The sequence below is a fragment of the Vidua chalybeata genome, unplaced genomic scaffold (genome assembly GCF_026979565.1).
Source record: "Vidua chalybeata isolate OUT-0048 unplaced genomic scaffold, bVidCha1 merged haplotype W_reject_6, whole genome shotgun sequence".
In the NCBI taxonomy this organism is placed as follows: domain Eukaryota; kingdom Metazoa; phylum Chordata; class Aves; order Passeriformes; family Viduidae; genus Vidua; species Vidua chalybeata.
The window spans coordinates 74,189-93,996 of record NW_026530355.1 but is presented as its reverse complement, the minus strand read 5'-3'; the positions used below and the strand labels follow the sequence as shown (position 1 = coordinate 93,996).

General features: G+C 56.4%; 2 protein-coding genes across 2 annotated transcripts; one reads left to right on the top strand and one right to left on the bottom strand.

Moving 5' to 3' along the window:
- Window positions 1-8,957: 8,957 nt before the first annotated feature.
- Window positions 8,958-13,068, bottom strand: LOC128783236 (serine/threonine-protein kinase pim-1-like). The gene is made up of 7 exons (XM_053933874.1): window positions 13,013-13,068; window positions 12,383-12,482; window positions 11,970-12,269; window positions 11,841-11,891; window positions 11,242-11,611; window positions 10,836-11,015; window positions 8,958-10,548 (listed from the first exon to the last, which is right to left on the bottom strand). Exons 1-7 carry the CDS (start codon window positions 13,066-13,068, stop codon window positions 10,409-10,411), a joined length of 1,197 nt encoding a protein of 398 aa, XP_053789849.1. The 3' UTR covers window positions 8,958-10,408.
- A 3,896-nt stretch (window positions 13,069-16,964) lies between these two features.
- PSMB6 (proteasome 20S subunit beta 6) lies at window positions 16,965-19,765 on the top strand. The gene is made up of 6 exons (XM_053933894.1): window positions 16,965-17,093; window positions 17,483-17,550; window positions 18,416-18,547; window positions 18,640-18,769; window positions 19,145-19,289; window positions 19,550-19,765. The coding sequence occupies exons 1-6, from the start codon at window positions 17,004-17,006 to the stop codon at window positions 19,684-19,686; spliced, it is 702 nt and encodes a 233-aa protein (XP_053789869.1). The 5' UTR covers window positions 16,965-17,003; the 3' UTR covers window positions 19,687-19,765.
- Window positions 19,766-19,808: the final 43 nt, after the last annotated feature.

Sequence of the window (19,808 nt, the reverse complement as noted above, 5' to 3'; positions counted from 1 at the left end):
TGCTCCCAATAGTCATTCCCAAGGGTAGTTTATTAATACTAGACCTATCAGCACCAGTATCTACCAAGAATTCAAAGTCTTCCTCTTGGGAACCCACACTAAAATTTACTAGGGGCTCTTCTTGGTATTTCATTGGATCCCCCAACATATAGAGCCCCTGACACCCCTAGTCATCACTCCTCAAGACCCGCTCTAGGGCCTCTTGCTCTTGTGCAATTGTTTCTTCCATCCTCAGCTTCTAACAATCTCTCTTAAAGTGTCCTACTTCCCCACAATAATAACATGCCCTGTCATTAGGTGCTCCTTCTATTCTTCTTGGTCTTTCCCCTTCCCTCCTGAGTCCGGGTTTTTCCCAATATCGCCCTCTCAAGGGTGTTGGCTTTCCCTGATTTATTCTAGGAGAATGTGTTGGTGGTTCATTATCAGCCCCAACGCTCTCCCTGGCAACTGTTACCATTATTCTGGCTTTTGCTTTTGCCTTCTCCTCTTCCCTTCTTAAATAGATCCACAGGGCCTCTTTTAACAACTCATTTATACCTTTTTCTTGCCAGTCCTCAATCTTTTCTAGCTTTTTTCTAATGTCTGGCCAAGATTTAGTGACAAATTTTGTACCTTTAAAAGCACTTGCCCTTCTGGGCTGTCAGGGTCTATGTTTGAATATAACTGAAAATTTCTCCTTAACCTATTGAGCCAACTTGCTGGAGTCTCATCTTTTTCTTGAGTACTCTCAAAGGCCAGTTTGGTGTTACTGCTCCAGGGAACAGACTCCTTTATACCTCTAATTATTAGAGACCTGTAGTCTCTCATACTCCTTCTGCCTTCTTCCCGATTCAGATGCCATCCTGGATCTACTAGGGGCATCTTAAGGTCTCCAGGAGGCCCTATTCTATTCTCCCTTTCCCATATCCGTATGCCTGCCGCTCTTATCGTCCTGACTTCCTCAGGACAAAACAAAATGTTAAGAATGGAATTCAACTCCCCCCAGGTGTAAATACTAGGTCCGAGTAACTGGTCCACCTGGTTTGAAATACCCACTGGATCTTCCACCAAATTTCCCAACTCCTTTTTAAAGCTCCAAACCTCAGAAGCTGTGAGTGGTGCATTTACAAATCCTATCCCTCCCAACATCCCTCCCATTGGGACTTCCCTGAGGGCGTCATTTTTTCAGGTTTTGATGCCCTTGACCTAGTATTGCACCAGGGGCCATCAATGGCGTTATCAATTTGGGGAGTTATCTGGTCTGTAGTGTCCTGCTGATTAGTGGAAGAAGGAGATGAACTCAAATCCCAATTAGGAGGTGGTAAGGGGATAGACGCAGGTGAGGGGGAAGGATGTAAATTCATATGACTGGGGTTTGAGGTTTGAGGTTTGGGGTGGCAATGGAAGAGCTGAAGAGGGAGGTGAAGATATAGCAGAGCTAGGAGAAGATGGAAAAGTCACTATTGGGTGAGGTGAAGGCTCTAGTTTAAGATTAGAAATATTAGGGGGAAGTAGAGTGGTTGGAGAAGAAAGAAAGGTTGTGGTAAGGGTCGAATTGGTTGTTAATGGAGCCTGCAAAGGAATCAGGGTGGAGAGAGAGGTTGAGGAAGGGGCTAGGGTTACCACTGGAAGAGTCGGAACAGGAACAGGATTAGGGACTTGGATAGGGACATTAGGAGGAGGTGGTAGTAGGATCACTGTGGGAGGAGCAGGTAAGGGGCTGGGATTTAGGACTGGGTAAATTGGAGGAGGAGGGGGTAGGTGATCTAGAGGATCCCAAGTCTTGGTAGTTGTTTGTTCTTCCTCACCTTCCTCCTTATTTTCCTCTTTTTTCTTTAATTTACAAATTTTCACACGTCCTTTACCCGCATCCTCGGTCTGCCAGCAGGCAGCATATGTCAGTTGCTCTATATCAGGATTCTCTTGGGTTCTTAAATACTGGTTTAATTGGGAACAGATCCATGGATCATGAGTCCCATACCAGGGCCACTTCCCTTGTAATTTTAGCTTTGGCCAAATTTCAGTACAGTAATAAATCATTTTAACTTGGTCAAGGGTTAATAAATCATTTTAACTTGGTCAAGGGATGTGTGCGGGAATGTGTGGTGCCTGTCCTTGCCTTAACCTAAAGACTCCCCACCCCAGTGCTCTTGGCTGTGGGTTCACGGTCTCCTCCCTGAGACCGCGGCAGCGCACCACCTACGGCACGTCTGACCCGGTCCTGGGAAGTGAGGACCTCCGTGGGTGCTTGGTGCCGGCAGTGCCTGGGGTCACCCTGTGATGCGTGTGACTCACACACTGCCTGGGTACTCCACACGCCTGGACCTACCCAGACCGCAACGGTCCTATCAAGGGAGACTAGCCCTGCTGCGTGCCACTCACACTTGGCTACCCCCTGCATGCTCGCGGGGGGACCTTACTATCCCCAGGGGACGCCTCACTCAACAAGTCCTTTCGCTTCCCCCCGTTCCCAGCCGGCCCCCTCGCGGGAGTCCAAAACAGCGATACTAGGGGGTCCACAATCGCTTTGAGGGTCCGAGCTGCCGGCCCTCGTCTCACTCACACACCTTTCGCACGCCCCCTTCGCCCGCCACCGGGGTTACTTACTCCTCCGGCACTCCTGTGCGTCGCTGGTCAAAGGCTGATCCTGCGGTCTGAGTAGCCAGCAGTCCTGGAGGCCCAGGGTGGGCGGCCGTCCCAGTCCCGGTGTCCTTGGTGGGCGTGGCTATCCCGGACGAGCCCCCAAGTGATAGAAATGGGCCAGGAGACCAGCTCCTTTTTAAGGCCTTTATTAAGTGATCAGCTCTGGGTGGGGGCCCGAGGGGTCGCGCACACCACCGCTGCTCCCTTCAGCAACGCAGAGGAGGAGGTGATCAGTTTTGCTTCACAGCAGAACTGGGACTCCCGTCCTCACGGGCATGCCTAGGAAGACGTCTTCTGGCTCGTCGGCTAGGGTCCTCATTCTAGTCCGGTTACCCTAGGTGGTGGTCACCTCCAAAACCCTGTTGATGGAATAGGTGGGCTTTTCCCCAGCAGGTCCAGTCACTTAGTTTTCCGAATTTTAGGTTGGCTCATTGTTTCTAGGGTCTTTGGTTGGATTTTCTTCTGCTTTGCTTAATTTGCATATCACCAGGACTGTTTCCGACTGCCATTTTGGGAGCAGCAGAGGCAATACCCGAGGGACTCAATAAGGGTACAGGTAAAGGGAGTACAACCAGGGGTATGTAAGGGGTTTAACAGTGGGAAGGGCACAAGGGGGGTACAACCAGGATGTGTAAGAACAAAGAGTAACAGTGGGGTTGAAAGATAAACTTTAAGGGATTTAGAGATTTTAGAGGAGCTAAGATTTTAGTTAGAGATAAGCCTTACTATAGTTAATTAAAATATAGGGACTCTGTAAGTAGGCCTTGATGAAGTTAGGAGTTAGTAGTTAACTAATAATTGATTGCTTGTCAACACAATGTTCAGTTAGCTGGGTTTATAATGAAGAATATAGAAACTGACAAATAGCTTTTAGGAACATAAGACAATTGTGGGCCTCCTCTGTTCTGAAACCAATTGAAGACAAGGAATGGGAGCTCTACCAAGGTTCATTTGTCATATTTGCATTGAAAAGGTAGAAAGGTCAAAATGAGGAAGACTTCATTTACTTCCTCATTTTGGGACCCCTCCTCATGAAAGGCACCACTGACCCATTTCAAGGAACAAACTACACATGCTTAATAGCTTTCGGAATGATTAGCATACGAAGCAAGGAATGGGATGTACTAAATTATGAATATGTATTTTTATTTTGGGTAGTCAATTCTTGTGTGGATAAAAGGACTCTGTAATCATTTGAGAGGCGCGGTGCGTATTTGGGAGCCATCCTGCACGCTGCCTGGCGTCGCAATAAACATACACTTTCTAACTTTAAACTGTTAGAGAGTTTTTGTCCGTCACAGTTGGATATTGGTGCTAGATCAATATCCATATTTCTTTAATAAATCGGGGGGGGTACAACAAGGGTGTCTAATAACAAAGGGTATATGTAAGGGGATTAACAGTGAGGGGTACAACAAGGGTGTATGTGGGAGTGTTAACAGTGGGAGGGTATAATAAGGGTTAACATTTATTGACATAATTAGCTTATCACAACTGTAAGTGTTTTAACAACTTTAACGATACTGAACTTGTTCATAATAATAGGGTGATGACAGCAACTGGAACTACGATTGGGAAACGAGCCACCCAATAAGTTTGCTGTGTTCCAAAATGATTGGTCAGGACTGCACCATCTTATAGAGCGATCAGCGACCAAGAAAAGGACCGGTCGGCAAGAGGATCCAAAGCGCACCAATCGAGCATCCCTAAGAGACTTTAAAAAATCCCTGGGTGCGGAGCAGCCGGGCTCTTTCGAGGGTACCTCATGTCTGCAGGAACCCCCTTGTCACACAGTGCTGTTAGAGCTACCTCTGGCTTGTGGCGCAGGCCCCAGGCTTACCCTGAGGCCTCGGCCTCTGTTGTTCTAAGTTTTAATAAACAAGCACATTTTTCATAAAAGTCATCAGCCTCCTTTTAATTTCATTTCACCTGTTTACCACAAGGAGGCCCAGCAGCTCCTTGCTGAGGGCCCATTTCATGCAAGAACGGGCACTCAGAATATTAAATCAATTAAAAAGAAAAGGGTGGGGGGAGGTGGCAGTGAGGTGGCCTCAAAGGTTCAACTCTGCACTCTGCTTTTGTCACCAACATTAGCCAAGTTCCTGTGCTTGTTTTCCTGGAGAATTTGTAGTCAACAGAACTTCAGTGCCTTTGATCAAATCAGTCTTAAGAGCAGCTCAGGTCTGGGTCAGTCATTGAGACCTGAGTACGGACTGGGGCCCAGCCAACAGAAGAACATTAGCTGCAGACCACCCACCCAGCTTTTCTTATTAATGAGCACAAAGCCTTTATTTTTGCAAACAGAGGGATGTTGGGGGGATTTTTGCACCATCAGGCCGAGGCACAAGGCTCTGCATCCTCCCAAGGAGCAGAGCCAGCCCCCTTGAGAGCCAGAAGGCGCGGCCTCACTTGTAGCCCCGGTGCCTCCTGTGGCCCAGGGCACGGCCCTGGCTGGAAATGTCTTGGGCTGCAGCACAGGGCCAGGGCGGAGCTCAGCAGCCTCATCAGAGCCCAGGGCCGCGGCCCTTCCCTGCGGGGCCCTGGCCTGGCCCGGCCCGGCCCGGCCCGGCCTGAGCAGCCCGGCCTGGCCCCAGGGGATGGGCTCTGCCCGGCCGCTGTGCCCACAGCCTTTTGGGCCCCAGGCTTTGCAAGAGGCTTTCTCCCAGCCTTGCAAAACCTTGGCCAAGTGTCCCTTTGTTGTGCTGTGAAGAGTAAAAAAAACCCTGACATTTACCCTGGTGCACAGCTCATGAGGGATCCCTGCACAGCTTAGGAGAGGCCAGAAATACTCCTGTGTGCCTCATGAGGGATCCCAGCACACCTCAGCAGAGACTTCAAAACATCCCTGTGTGCCTCATGAGGGATCCCTGCACAGCTCAGCAGAGACCCCAGAACATCCCTGTGTGCCTCATGAGGGATCCCTGCACACCTCAGCAGAGACCCCAAAACATCCCTGTGTGCCTCATGAGGGATCCCTGCACACCTCAGCAGAGACCCCAAAACATCCCTGTGTGCCTCATGAAGTCCAGGCCCAGATGATCCCACTGGAGGAAATGTGCCCTCAGCCCTGGACATATCTCTGACAACTCTATTTCTTTATTTGAACAGAAAATGTGGGCCAAGCCCTGCCCTGGCAGACAGGGCCTGCCCACCTTCAGTCGTGCTTGGGGAACAGGACCAGGGGGCTCAGGGGCTGAGGGTCTCATTGTGGAGGGGTCAGTTTGGGGAAGGGCTCAAGACGGTGCTGCAGCTGTGGCAGGGCAGATGGGGACAGAAGTGAAGAGCTGGGAAGACGGGTCAAGTTCTCTCTGCCTGCGTTGTTAGGCTCGTCTTCTGAAGATGGGCAGGAGCACCTTTGGAGAGAGGAGTGGCTGAGGCCCCAGCTGCCAGTGGCACACTGGGACCCTCATGCACAGCAGGGCCCGGAGCTGGCAAGGCTCCCCAGCACGGCTGGAGCTGCTGGCACAGCTTGGCCCAGCTGGACAGCTGCCCCTCAAGGCCCCAGCGAGCAGGGGACGGCTCTGGGCAGGCTCCCTGGCCAGGAGCGGGCCCCAGAGCACGACTGCCTTTCAAGGGCAATCTCGTCCCCGCTCTTTCTCCTCCCCACCTTGCTATACCTGTGCCCTGTGCCCCTGGGGCTGCTCTTGGCCAGGCAGCCTCAGTGGGAGCCAGCACTTGCTGCAGCACCAGCGGGCCCCTGCTCAGAAATTGTTCTGAACTGTTTTGCCCCCGCTCCAGGACGAGCATCCTGATACAAGAACTTAATTGTGGTTATATCTATCACAGAACCACATCTGTCTAAAATTAATTTTAATATGAAAATCACCTGTGGATGGTGGACTCATCAGATGCTGCTGGGATGTTGCACATAGCTCAGGGAAGAGCATGATTGTTATTAAATTGTACCCTGTTCAACTGTGGTCTGATGGCCATGAAGAGAAACTTCCTGTGCCTCTGACTCTCACCAGCTCTGACCCCCAAAGGACACAAACCTGATGAGTTCTGGCTCCCACTGCAGTGGTGGCACTTGCACCTCCCTCCATCCCCAGAGCAGAGCTGCCTTGTCCCAAAAAGTCCCTGGCAATGCAGGGATGGAGGAAACAGGACAGGCTGTGGGGATCAGGGGCAGGGCAGAGCCAGGGATTTGGGGTGGTTGTGAGCCCAGGGCAGGACCCGGCCCTTGGCCTTGGTGAACCTCATCCAATTGTCCTGGGCCCATGGCTCCAGCCTGTCCAGATCCTCTGCAGAGCCTCCTGCCCTCCAGCACAGCCACACTGCCACCCAGCTTGGGCTCACCTGGAACTGCCTGAGGGTGCCCTCGATGGCCTCGGCCAGATCAGCAATAAAGAGATTTCACTGACCTGGCCCCAGTCCTGAGCCCTGGGGACAGCCCTGGATGTGACTCCATTCCTCAGCTGCTCTGAGTGCCAGGGCTTGGATGAGGGAAATCGCGGGGATGTGTTTCAGGAATGCAAAGGGCCAAGGGCTGAGCCCCAGCCCCTGGCAAGGCAGATCCTGTCCCTCCCTCCTTGCTCAGGGCTCTTCCCGGGATGGGCACTGGCATGTGGGGCTGTGCAATGCCAAGGGCAGGACCATGGGGCGGCCCCTGCCAGGCTGCTGAGCAGGGACAAGGAGGCAATGAGGCCCCAGGCCTGCAAGGGTCACTTGTCCCCTCCTGGAGCCAGGGCCAGCAGCCACGGCCAAAGTGCTGCACAGGTTGGCTCTGTCAGGGCCTTGCAGCTGCTGCACATGCCTGTGCCCTCTGCAGCCCAGGCTGTCCTACGGTGTCCCTGCCCTGCGCCTCTGTCCCTGCCGGCTGTCCTCATCCCCCGGCTGCCCCACCTCGCTGGCCCCTTCCTTTGCTGACAGCTCTGCCTCCTGCCTGCCCCTGCCTGGCCACACAAAGCCTTGGCCTTGCTACCAAAAGGGTTAATTCCATTTTTACCGTGCCTGTGAACTTTTAGCACAGGAAAAAGGCATGCAGGTCCTGCTGTCCCAGCAAGGATGGCTGGCAGATAAGAAGAAGACATGTGGCTCAAGAATGCAGTGATGGAGAAAACAAGGGCTGAATCTGGGAACTTGGGGTGGGTTTTATGGAAATGGAGAAATTGTAATACACATTTAGCGACTGTGTATAAGCAACACACTGGTCAAATTGCATGTCCACATAAGGTTAGGAGTTATCCCTCACTGGACCTCACGCCTGAATAAATGATCCCCTCTTAAATAGCAAATTAGCGTTAAGGAGCTTTATTCTGATATTTCCTGTTTCAGAAACACATGGCTTTTGCTCCTCTCTTCCACCTGAGAGCTTCCTGGGTGGGGGCAATTCTTCCAATTGCATCAGCGTGGCCATGGCTCGAAAGGGCAGCGAGCAGACGGATTTAGCTTCTCCTGCCAGCCCCTGAAATGCCAGTTGTCATTTGTGTGTGCTGAGGATTCCACTTCAGACTCGGAACTCGCGCAGCTGCTCCTGGGGCGCCGCTCGCACGCTGGCACAGCGGTGCTGCAGCAGCTGTCCCGCACACAGGGAGGGCTCTGGAGCCTCCCCAGGGCCACCAAGGAGCGGAGGAGGGAACGTGCCCGGGATCTGCTGCAGGACCGGGGGGTTGCGGGGGATCCTTCGCTCTCTTGGATGGGGGAGGGAGCGGGGAAATGGAATCCAGGTGAGACAGGGATCAGCCAGCCCCACGCCAGGCAGCGTTTTCTCCTCTGAGAGCTCCTCTGAGCTGAGCGAGCTGCTGAAGCCTGCGGAGCAAATGAGAGCCGGGACTGAGGGAAAGGCTGGCTGGGAAGGAGTCAGATAAACCCGTGTGGGCATTTCCCTTTCCAAGGGGCTCCTGGGGAGACAAAGGACACAAGAAGGATTCCCCACCTCACGACATTTCCTTTTTCCCTTCAGTAGCCCTGTTGCAGTCACTGCATACAAGAGTTTACTTGATCCCCTTGATGCCAGGGAGCACCAAGAACTCGAACCTTGCTGGAGTCCAGCCCTGCCTGCCCACCATGGAGCAGAGGGGAAAGATTAAGAACTTGGGCGGGGGTTGAGCCAAAATGGCATTTTGCCACTTCTGACTTCCTCCCAGCTTTTGCAGCAGGGTGACAACCCCATCGCTGCAAACCACTCCCTTTTGCAAGGCACACGTGGACCTCGCTGGAAGCTCAGGCCTCTTGAAGGGGCTGCTGCAGTTGGCAACAGGAGCTGTTGTTGAATTTTCCATGTTGCTTAACCCCCCCGCCAAATGTCATCAAGTGGCTGAGGAAGGACACAAAAAGATTACCCTGGAGGAAGGGAGGCCAAAAGCTTGGAAAATTATGAAAGAAATGCTCTGATCATGATGATGACAAAAAAATATAAGGATTTATTTTTGACAGCAAATGAACACCCGCCGCCCTCCAGCCCTCCCAGCCTGGCAGGCCGAGTGGAGCCGTTTCCATGGCATGAGGTGCTGGCAGCCTGCAGAGAGAAACCAGAGAGCCACGGTCAGTCACAGAAGGCTCCTGTGCCCTGTCCTGCCATGGCCTGTGCCCGGGCCAGGCTGCTGGCTGTGCTCAGAGCCCAAACCTCCCGAGCCATTCTCTGTTTCGAGAGAAGGGCAGCGTGGCAGGCCACGTTCCACCTCCTCCGCTTCAGCACAGCACAGCAGCCTCCTCAGCAGCTGCAAGGGCGGGATGCCCGTGTGCCCGCTGCCCTCTGCCCGAAGCCCTTCTGCCAGCCCAGCTGTGGAGCCGGGTACCCACCTCTGCAGACCTGCTGCCAGGAGAGGAGCTGATCCCACACGAGGTCCTCGTCCTTCTTGAAGGGGATGTCCCCACAGGCCGTGGCCCCTGGGGTAGCGCTGGCACTGGATGTGCCCATGGATGGTGCAGGCGCTTCCCCGTCCGGTCCGGGCACCAGGTGTAATCTTCCTGGGAAAATAAAGAACAATTGCATGAAAGTCAATTCAAAACAAGACCTGGAAACGAGAAGAAGCTACACAGCCTGTCACCATTTCACAGGCCTGAGGAGGGTCTGACCACTCCATGCGAGAATGAAACCTGTCCACGGGTGGGGAAAAACCCCACCTTTCCCGCCCGTAAACGCACCCCTTCCTCGAGGGCCTGCAAAGCAGACCAGCTGGGGCACGGCTTCGGAACCCGTCCCCCTCTGCTGCCCCCATCCACATGGATGGATGCTTTGTCAGGCTGGCTGCCCCCGCCCCAGCCCGTGCCAGGCTGGCTGGCAGAAGCTGTCAGCAAGGCCAGGAGCCGGCTCCCCTTCCACAACATCCGTCCCCTTCCCAACAAAAAGCAGGGAACCTGCGGCGCGTGGCCAGGCCGAGCCCTGCCATGCCTGGAAGCACGAGCATCCCCCCGCCCCTGTGCCGGCTGGGGACTCATCTTGATTTCATCGGGGCGCAGAGTGTGTCCTCCAGGAAGGGGCCGCAGCCAAAGCCGCTCGGCTTTGCCCCGCCAGCGGCCAGCTCCAGGATGGTGTTCCCAGCTCCACGTGGTGCTCCAGAAGAACACGCCAGCTGTGCCTCGGTTTGCGGGGACATCCCGATGCCATTGAGCTGCAGGGGGATGTTTCCCCTGTTCCAGTCCGTGGCACCTTCACCGCACTGCCACCACTTCTCCAGTGGCACGGGGAGCACTGAGCCGCTCCCTCCACAACTCGCCGGGGACCAGCGGAAGCATCTCCTCGGCTGCGCTCTCTCCTCCGTGCCACGGCCGCAGGGAAACGCTCCGGGGTTTTCTTGGAGTGCCACCAGACGCGTGCAGCTGGTACTTGCTGGGCTCCTGGATCCTACTGAGCACAGGGATGGATCTCTGCTGTCTCCTGGGCCAGGCAGGGCTCCTGCAGCCAAGAATGCTCAAAAAGGTCTTCCAGTGATGGCCTGTCTGCGGGGTCCATGGATAAACACCACCTGATGAGGTGCTGACACTCTGCAGAGAGAAAACAGAAACCGCCACTCAGCGGGACAAGGCTCCTGTCCATGCTCTCCCACATTCCACAGTGCCCAGGCCACACTAGGAGTGCTCGGAGCTGCAGCCAAAAGTTTCCCATGGATCCTCCCTTCCGGAGGAGAGCAGCACAGAGGCACACATGCCACCTCCTCCAGCTAAGCCCAGGAGATCAACCGCCTCACTAGCTGCAAGAGCAGGACGCTGATGTGCCAGCTGCCCCCTCCCAGCCCCGTTCCTCCTCCTGAGCCTTGAAGGCGCAGCCCCACCTTGAGACACCCGGGGCGGGAAGAAGAGCTGGCCCCGGACAATGTCCTCCTCATTTGTGTGGAAAGGAAGGTGCCCGCAGACCAGGTGATAGAGCAGGATGCCCAGGGACCAGATGGTGGCTGGCTGGCCATGGTAGCAGCCAAAGAGGATCCACTCTGGTGGGCTGTACTCCGGCGTTCCTATGGGACACGGGCACAGCTCATCAGGCCGATGCTGCTCCCTCCCTCCCTCCCTCCCAGCCAGCTCCCGTTCCACAACAGCCAGCCCCTGCCCCGCCGAAAAGCAACTTGGCTGCAGCCGGCTGAGGGAGGATTCCGCACCCTCCCCTCCCTCTCTCCCTCTTCCCCCTCTGCCAGCCAAGGGGGGAACCTCCGCTGCCCGGCTGGGCCCCGGCGTTGGGCTCACCTGACATCCGGGTGTAGAACGTGTCCTGGAGGATCGTGCCGCAGCCGAAGTCGATGAGCTTCGCCTCGCCCGTGGCCAGGTCGACGAGGACGTTCTCGGCCTTGATGTCGCGGTGCAGGACGCCGCGGCTGGTGCAGTGCCGCACGGCCTCCAGCACCTGGCGGAACAGCCCCCGCGCCACGGGCTCCGTCAGGAACCCCCGCTCGTGCAGGAAGTCCCAGAGGTCCTGACAGCGCTGCGGACGCTCCATGACCAGCGCGAAGCCGTCGGGCAGCTCGAACCAGTCCAGGAGCCGCACGACGCCGCGGAAGCCGGGGCACGACACCATCCACAGCAGCGCCAGCTCCAGGGGCACCAGGGCGCCGTTGTGCTGCGGGGGGACCGCGATGCCCTCAGCGGGGCCGATGCTGCGCCGCGCCTCGGCCACCCCCTGCCCGGCCCCGCCGCCGCTCGCCATTGCCCGGCCCGGGACGCTGCGCGGGCCCCGCTCACTCGCCGCTCGCTCCCCTCGCAGCCTTCCGGCTGCCACCCTGCCGGGCCTCGCCTTAGCCCCGCCCGGCACGCCCCGCCGCCTTCTCCCGCTGGCCCCGCTCACTCACCAGCCGCGCCCACTCCGGGATGCGATCGCGGCACACTCGCTTGATGGCCACCTGCAAGCCAAGGCGAGCGCCGGGCTGAGCTCGCTGCCCGCCGCCCGCCGCCCCCTCCGACCGGGCCCCGTCTCTTACCGGGGCGCCGTCGGCGAGCCGGGTCCCGGAGTAAACGCTGCCGCAGCCGCCGCTCCCCAGCAGCGGGCCCTCCCGGTAGAGCTGCTCCAGGGGAGGCTTCTCCGCCCGTGCGGGCGGCACCGCGCTCCCGCTCTTCTGCCCCGGCAAGCCGAGCGCCCGGCGCGCCGCTGCTTGCCGAGCCGCCCCGGACTGCGGCGGCTCGGGGCCGGCGGCCGAGCTGACGAGCGGCGGAGCTCGGAGCGGGGAAGCCGCCGGCGACGCTGTCGGGGACGGGGCGGGCGCGGGGCGGCAGCGGGGCGGCTGCGGGCGGAACCGCGGCAGGGGCTTCGTTCGGGGCCGGGGCCGGGCCAGAGCCCGCGCTGCTCCGCCAGCACCAGAGCGAGCGGCACTTCCAGCGGCGCCACAGCCAGTACGGAGAGAGCCCGGCGGAGGCGGCTCCGCGGCGGGACGGGCAGGGGCGGGCACGGGGCGGCCCCGCCGAGGGGCGCCTTGCGGGACGCGGCATCAGCCGGGCTGGGAGAGGCGGGACACGGACGGGACGGGACGGGAGTGGAGTGAGTGTGAGAGGGAGAAGGGGATGGGAGCGAGTGGAAAGTCGAGCGGAAAACCGATCGAGAGAAGCGCTGCTGCTGCTGCTGCTGCTGCTGCTGCTGCTGCTGCGGAACCACCGGAGGTCGCGAACGTTCCTCCGTTGCCTCCGCGAACCCAGCGGAGGAGCCGCCGCGCGCCCCGCGGAACGAAAGAGAGAAAGAAACAAACAAAACCCGAGAGGAATTCCTATTAGAGAAGTAACCAAATCAAACAATGTAGCAATAAAGAGTGTTGGCTTGTGGCTTCTTTCTTCTTTGGCTGAGGTGAAGCATTTCGTGGGGAAGAATTGCCTCTTCTGAGAGTTTTGCGTGAGTGGACAGGAGTGGAGCATTTAATTTTCCAGTAGAAAAGGGAAATCGTGTCAGTAAATTCATCTCTTTTCATCCTCTGTTGAAACAGTTGCAGGCTGCTAAAAGACATGGTCTGCAATGTGGAACTTGGGGTCCAGTTACTTTTTCTGCCAGAGGATGAGGAGGGGAAGTATCCCAGAATCATGGAGTCGTGGCATGGTTTGGCGTGGAAGGGATCTGAAAAATCACACGGCTGCAACCCCCCTGCTGTGGCTGGGCACCCCTTGCACTAGCCCAGCTTGTCTAGAGCTCCATGGAGCCTGGCCTTGAGCACTGTCAGGGACGGGACAGCCACACCTTCTCTGGGCAACCTGTTCCAGGAGAGTCTTTTTTCTGAATCCCTCACCTAAACCGACTCTCTTTCCATTTGGATCCATTCTCCCTTGTCCTGTCCTTGCCTGCCCTCGTACAAAGTCCCTGTCCAGCTTTCTTGTAGGTTGCCCTCAGGTCCTGGAAGGCCACAGTTGGATCAAGTCTAAGTCTCTTGTCCAGGCTGAAGAAGCCGAGCTGTGTCAGCCTTTCCTTGCAGGAGAGGAGTGTTATAGATACATATTATAATACTGGCTTTTCACAGATATTAAAATGGATTTTATATGTGTGATGTTAAATAACTTTGTACCAAAGATATAGTTTCTAATTTTGATGTTAATTAAGCTTAGACATAGTAGTGCAATAGCTGATAGAAGTCTGCTTGTGTTAAAATGCCTGCTTGGATGGGATAACATCCAGTGAACACAGGATGAGGACGCCTGTACAGATCTGCCAACCATCAGCATTCACCGTCTGAAGGCAGCGTGGGCCGGGACCCGGACTGGAAGTGATAAAGAGAAGGAGCCAAAACCACAGCCAAGAAACAGGCATGCTCTAAAAAGGCAGACCCGAGGAGGGGCCATGTCAAATAGTTCCTGGAAAATGTAAATTAGTTAATGGGTATGCATAAGAGTCTATGAATATGCAACAGGCTGATGTAATAGAAAAGGCATTTAAGGGGAATCCCCAAAGAGAAGGGTGTGCTCTTGGCTGAGTGTCAAGATGCACCTGGCCATAAATAACCTTTGCTCCATGGTCCTTTTCTCCTATTGTCCTTTATTAAACTTTTTACATTTTCACAGGAGAGTAAACGTGTTTATCACATGGGCTACACATGCTTATACACAATTCTAGGAAGACTATTAATTTTTTACTACAATGATTGGGTTAATCATCACAAACAAACTTATCCATTTTGCAACATGTCTTGCTAATAGAAGTTGATTCAATCTTTCTTGATTCAGTCTTCTTGCAGTCTTCAACGCTGTGTTTGTTCTTGCCAAGGCACTCTGACTATCAAATCTTTTATGCTAATCAGGTCCAAAGTTCATCAACTCACTTCTGTCCTGGCAGCATGACTGTGTCAACTCAAGGAGGGAAACACTAATCAAGATAATTCCTCTAAGGTGAAGGTAGCCTCAGCCTCCCGTGACCGAGCTGCCTCCAAAAAATCCAAACGATCGAGGATGTGTCGCAGACCCAAGCTGCCCCCACCTCAAACCTGTGCTGCTCTGACAGTCCCAAGGGCACCCTGCAAACTGACATCAGGAACCTGGGCTGGCCACTTTTCTTTCCCAGGGAAAAGGGCCGGTCTTTGTCTCCAGGGGCCTGTGGCCCTGAATGGCCGGCCGCCTCCAAAAAATCCAAATAAACAAGGATTTGTCGCAGACCCAAGCTGCCCCCACCTCAAACCTGTGCTGCCCTGACAGTCCCACGGGCACCCTGCAAGCTGACATCAGGAACCTGGGCTGCTGAGTTTGCTTTTACAGGGTTGATATTTCTCGTCTGTGACCAGGGCCCGGCGCTCCCCCTGGGCCGTCAGGCCCCGAGTGTCCTTTTGGCTCCTCCGTTTCCAAACGGCGCAGGATTTCTCCGAGACCCCATCTGCCACCCCCAAATACTCAGGGGATTTTTTTGGTGCTGAATGCCTCTTGGAAACTGACTGTACAAAACTTGGTGCTTGATTTTTTCTGTGCTGGATTTCTCCTCGAGAAAGCTGCCAGCACGTAACCCTTACCACAACCACTGCTGCTGGCAGGGGTGAAAAGGGAAAAGGCTCTTGTTAGGGGGGGTGCTTAGGCTGAGGTTAGGGCTGTGCTCCTGTAGCCTAACTTGCCTCCTAAGCTGTACCCTGTGGCCCTGATCTCCACTGCACTGTCCAGCCCTCAACCTCTCCCTCTGCCCCCCAGCCCTCAGGCTCTGTGTGTCACCCTCGAGCCCCCCCTCTGCCCCTCAAGCCCCCTCTCAGCTCCTGTGTGTCACCCTTAATCCCTCTCCTTTGCCCCTCAGCCCCCAGCTTCTCCGTGCCACCCTCCAGCTGCCCCTGCCCCCCTCAGCATCTCTCTGTCACCCGCTGTCCCCTCTCCCTGTGCCTCCCTCAGCTCCCAGCCTCTGTCACCCTCAAGCCCCCACAGCGCCCCTCAGCCTCTATGTGCCGTGCCATGAAAACACCCGAAAAAAACCATAAAAATTCCCTAAAAAACCCTCATCTTCAAAATGTCCTAAAAGCCCCACAAAAATATAAAAACAGCCTCAGAATACCCTTAAAATACAATTTAAAATACCCCTAAAACACACCTAAATATCCCTAAAGAACTTTTAAACAAATCCCTAAAAGAGCTCTAAAAATACCCCAAAAATCCTTAAAATGCCCTGATAAGACCCTAAAAAACCCCTAAAAGTTCCCTCAAAAGACCTAAAAATACCCTAGTCCTAAGAGTCCTCCACATACCCTCAATAGTCCTAAAAAAGCCCTAAAAATTTTTAAATAGCCCTAAAAAAGCCCCAAGAACATCCCAAAAAAAACCCTAAAAATTCTAATTAGTAGTAAGAACGCCCTTAAAATACCCTAAAAAAAATCTTTTAAAAGCCCTGAAAAAGCCCTAAAAGTATCCTAAATATTCCCAGAACATTCCTAAAAAGCTCCTGTGAAAAAAAACCCTAAAATATCTTTTTAAAGCCCTAAAAAACCCCTAAAAAAGTGCTCAGTCCCCAACCTCTACCAGTCACTCTCTAGCCAGCAAACATCATCCCTACCTTTTCATTAGGGTCACTCCTGCAGCTGCTGTTGAGGAACACTGGTGTTCTAGGGGTGTGTTTAGGGTGAGCTTAGGGTTGGGGTGAGGGCTGCTGCTGTACCCTAACCCTTCCTGGTACCCCGTGCCCTGTCCTTTGTACCCCTAACCCTCAGGGTCAGCTCTCCACCTGTCAAGTCCCCCCATTTTTGCCCCTCAGCCCGCAATGCCTGTGTGTCACCCCAAGCCCCCCAACACTGTCCCGTGGACCCCCGACCTCCACCGTGCACTCTCCACCCGGGTAGGGGTGGGTTTTAGGGGGGGGTTAAGGGTGCTGTGACCCTGTGACCTGTCACCCTCAGGCACCCCCAGTTTGTCCCTGCCTCTCAGCCTCCTTGTGTCACCCCCAGGTTCCCATCGCAGCCTCTCAGCACCACCCTGGAGCCCCCCTTTTTAACTCCTAAAGACCCCTTCTGCCTCTCCGCTGCCCCCATGCTCTGTGTCACCCTCCAGCCCCCTCCCCTCAGCCCCAGGTGCCTTTGTGGCACCGCGCAGCCCACAGACGCCGTCCCTGCCTGTTTTATTTGGGTGTTGTCCTGCTGCGAGGGCCGCACTGTCCCCACGACTCCGGGCTCCCACGTCCTGCTGCAGGGAGCAACACCTGGGCGGTGGGAGGAGTGAGGGATGGGGCAGGGGTGGAGGGTGGAGAGAGGCTGGGGGCGGCGTGGGCCGCCCCAGCCTCTGCGAGATGTTCCAACCATCCTTCCTTGAGAGAGCCCCCCGAATGCTCCCTCGGCCCCTGCCCACCCTGCTCAGGTGTGCCCAGGTAACCCCCACTAACAGGCCCCAGCAGCACCCGCCCCCTCCTCGTCCGCACTGGTCAGGCCGGGGGGTCAGTGCACGGGCTGGGGCGCGGAGGGAAAGGGAAGAGTTTTAATTCCGAGGAAAAGCACGATCCCCATCCCGCCCTGTCCCCTCCCGCCACGCTGCCGTAAAGCATCGGCCCAACCCTGCCGTGCCGATCACGCTGCCGTAAAGCGCAGCGGAAGATGGCGGCGGTGACGGTGTGGGAGCCGCGGGCCGGGTCAGGCCCCGCCGGGCCGCACCGGGAATGGACGACGGAGCCCGTCAGCACCGGCGTGAGTGGCGCGGGGGGGACCCTCTCGGAGGGCTGCGGACTCGCGATGGGCTTACGGGGGGGGGTGGGGGTGTTGTGGAGCAGGAGAATCCGCCATGGGGTGGAGGGAGCGGGCTGTGGGGCAGCGGATCTCCGATGTGGGGCTGGGGATGAGTGTGGGGTGGAAGGGGCTGGGGCAGCAGAGTTCCCTGAAGAGTGAGGGGGAGAGTTGCTGTGGGACCGGGACTTCTTTGGAAAGACGCTTTCTGTGGGGCACGGATCGATTTCTCTGCGCCGCGGGGGGGGGGGGGGGGGTCGAGCGAGGCTAGATCTGCTGTGGGAAGGGGGTTTCTGTGGGAAGGGGGTTTCTGTGGGAAGGGGAGTCCCAGCGCAGCCCTCCCCTTCCCCCAGACCACCATCATGGCCGTGGAGTTCGATGGAGGCGTCGTCATAGGGGCCGACTCCCGAACCACCACCGGGTGAGCGCCACGGGCCGCGACGTCATCGGTGACCTCACGGGGGCCCGGGGCCGCGCCGTAGGGCTGTCGCTCTTGTCAGGGCGTCACTACGATGCCACTGGGAAGCCGCCCCCAAAGCTGTGGGCGGGCTCCCCGGGTGTCAGTGTCCGCACCTTGCCTTGTCACAGGCGTTTTCCGTCACCAAAAGTCGCCCAAGGATCCTTTGTTTATGTGGAATAATTTCCGCAAAAAATATTGTCAGGCTAAGGGTTGTCCTCTTGGTCCCAGTCTTTGGATTTCTCTCCACAGATACCGTTTTTGTTGGCCAAATCGGTTTTCCTCTTTTAGGGAGAGTTTTCAGTCCCACAGAACCCAGCGTGTTGATAAAAATCGGATTTAAATCACCCGTATTGAAATCACCCAGTCCAAAGGGCTGCCTGCATCCTTCTAAGTCATATAATTCTTGATTCATATGTAAAATATGGGGCACACACACTATTTTTATTATAATCTTGGGTCCAGTATGTGTAAAAATTCTTCCCAGTGCCTCAGATCTTAGAACAAAACACAAATAACTTTTATTGATTCCATCCTGGTAATCCTGTAAAATCCATTTCCCAGCATTCCCTAGGGGTTATCCCTGGCTTTCCGGGATTCCCGCTCCTATTTCTTTTTTGTCATTACCACAGAAAACCCCACGTTTCTAAGTCCCATGCCCTTGCAGAACCCGTCACTTTCTGCCCAAAGAAATTCCAGCATCTCTTTGGGACCGGCAGCTGCTTTCCAGGGGTTTCTCAGCACCTCCAGTTCGTTGGTTTTGTGACGGTAACGTCACGCTGCTGTCACCCGGCGGCCGGCACGGTGACATCGCCGCCGTGTCCCGCAGGGCCTACATAGCCAACAGGGTGACAGACAAACTGACCCCCGTCCACGACCGCATCTTCTGCTGCCGCTCGGGCTCAGCCGCCGACACGCAGGCAGTGGCCGACGCCGTGGCCTATCAGCTGGCCTTCCACAGGTACCCCCCCCCCCCGCCGTGGGCATGGGGCAGGGCCGGGGTGGGGGGCTGGCAGAGCGACCCCCAGCCCCACGCCCGGCCCTGCCCCACAGCGTGGAGCTGGAGGAGCCGCCGCGGGTGCGCACGGCCGCCCGCCTCTTCCAGCAGAGCTGCTACCGCTACCGTGAGGAGCTCAGCGCCGGCATCATCGTCGCCGGCTGGGACCCGCGGCGGGGGGGACAGGTGGGCTCCCTTCAGTTCGTGTCCCCATGTCTGCCCCAGCGTGTCTCCTTTTTCTGCCCTACAGCATTCCTCCTTCTGCCCTGGCGCGTCCTTTTTTCCACCCCGGAGCGTTCCCCTCTCTGCCCTGGAGTGTCCCTTCTTCTGTCCCAGAATGTCCCTTCTTTTGCCCGAGTGTCCCCGGGAGCATCTCGCTCTGCCCCACGTCTCCTTCTGCCTCCCGGTGTCCCCTTCTCTACCCCACAGCACTCACCTCTGCCCTACAGCCCCCCGCTTTCTGCCCCATAACCCCGTCTTTTCCCTACAGTCCCCTCTTTCTGCGCCACAGCCCCTTCCCTTGCCCCACAGCGCCCTAGAGCCCCCCCCTCTGCCCCCCAGGTGTACGTGGTGCCGATGGGAGGGCTCCTCCTGCGCCAGCCCTTCGCTGTGGGGGGCTCAGGCAGCTCCTACATCTATGGATTCCTGGACGCCACATTCCAGCCTGGGATGAGCCGCTCCCAGTGCCAGGAATTCGTCGCCCGTGGTGAGTTTGGGGCATACTGGAGAATTCGGATGGGGGGAGTGGTCTTGGGAGAGAATTCAGGGGCACAGAGGAGTCTGGCTGGCGTTGAAGGGTTTGGGCGTGTGCTGGGAGGGGATTTTGGGAACGTGGAGGGGTGTGGGGCACCCTGGGAGAGGATTTTGGGGCACAGAGGAGTTTGGGCCGTGCTGCGGGGTTTTGGAGTGCCTTGGGGATTTGAGAACATGAGCGGTTTGGGGGGTTCCTGACCTGTGTTCCCCCAGCGCTGGCCCTGGCGATGGTGCGGGACGGCTCCAGCGGGGGAGTCATCAGGCTGGCGGCCATCACGGAGGAGGGGGTGGAACGGACAGTCCTGGCTGGCTCTGACCTGCCCTGGGGTGATGGTGGCCCCCCTGTCTGAGGGAGAGCCCCCCCCCCCCCTCCCAGGACTCCCGAATTTGGCGGGGGAGACAATAAACAGCTCGGCTGCCTCTGCTGGATGTTCTTGGGGTCTGCCTTTGGAGTCCCCTCCTATCACCCTGT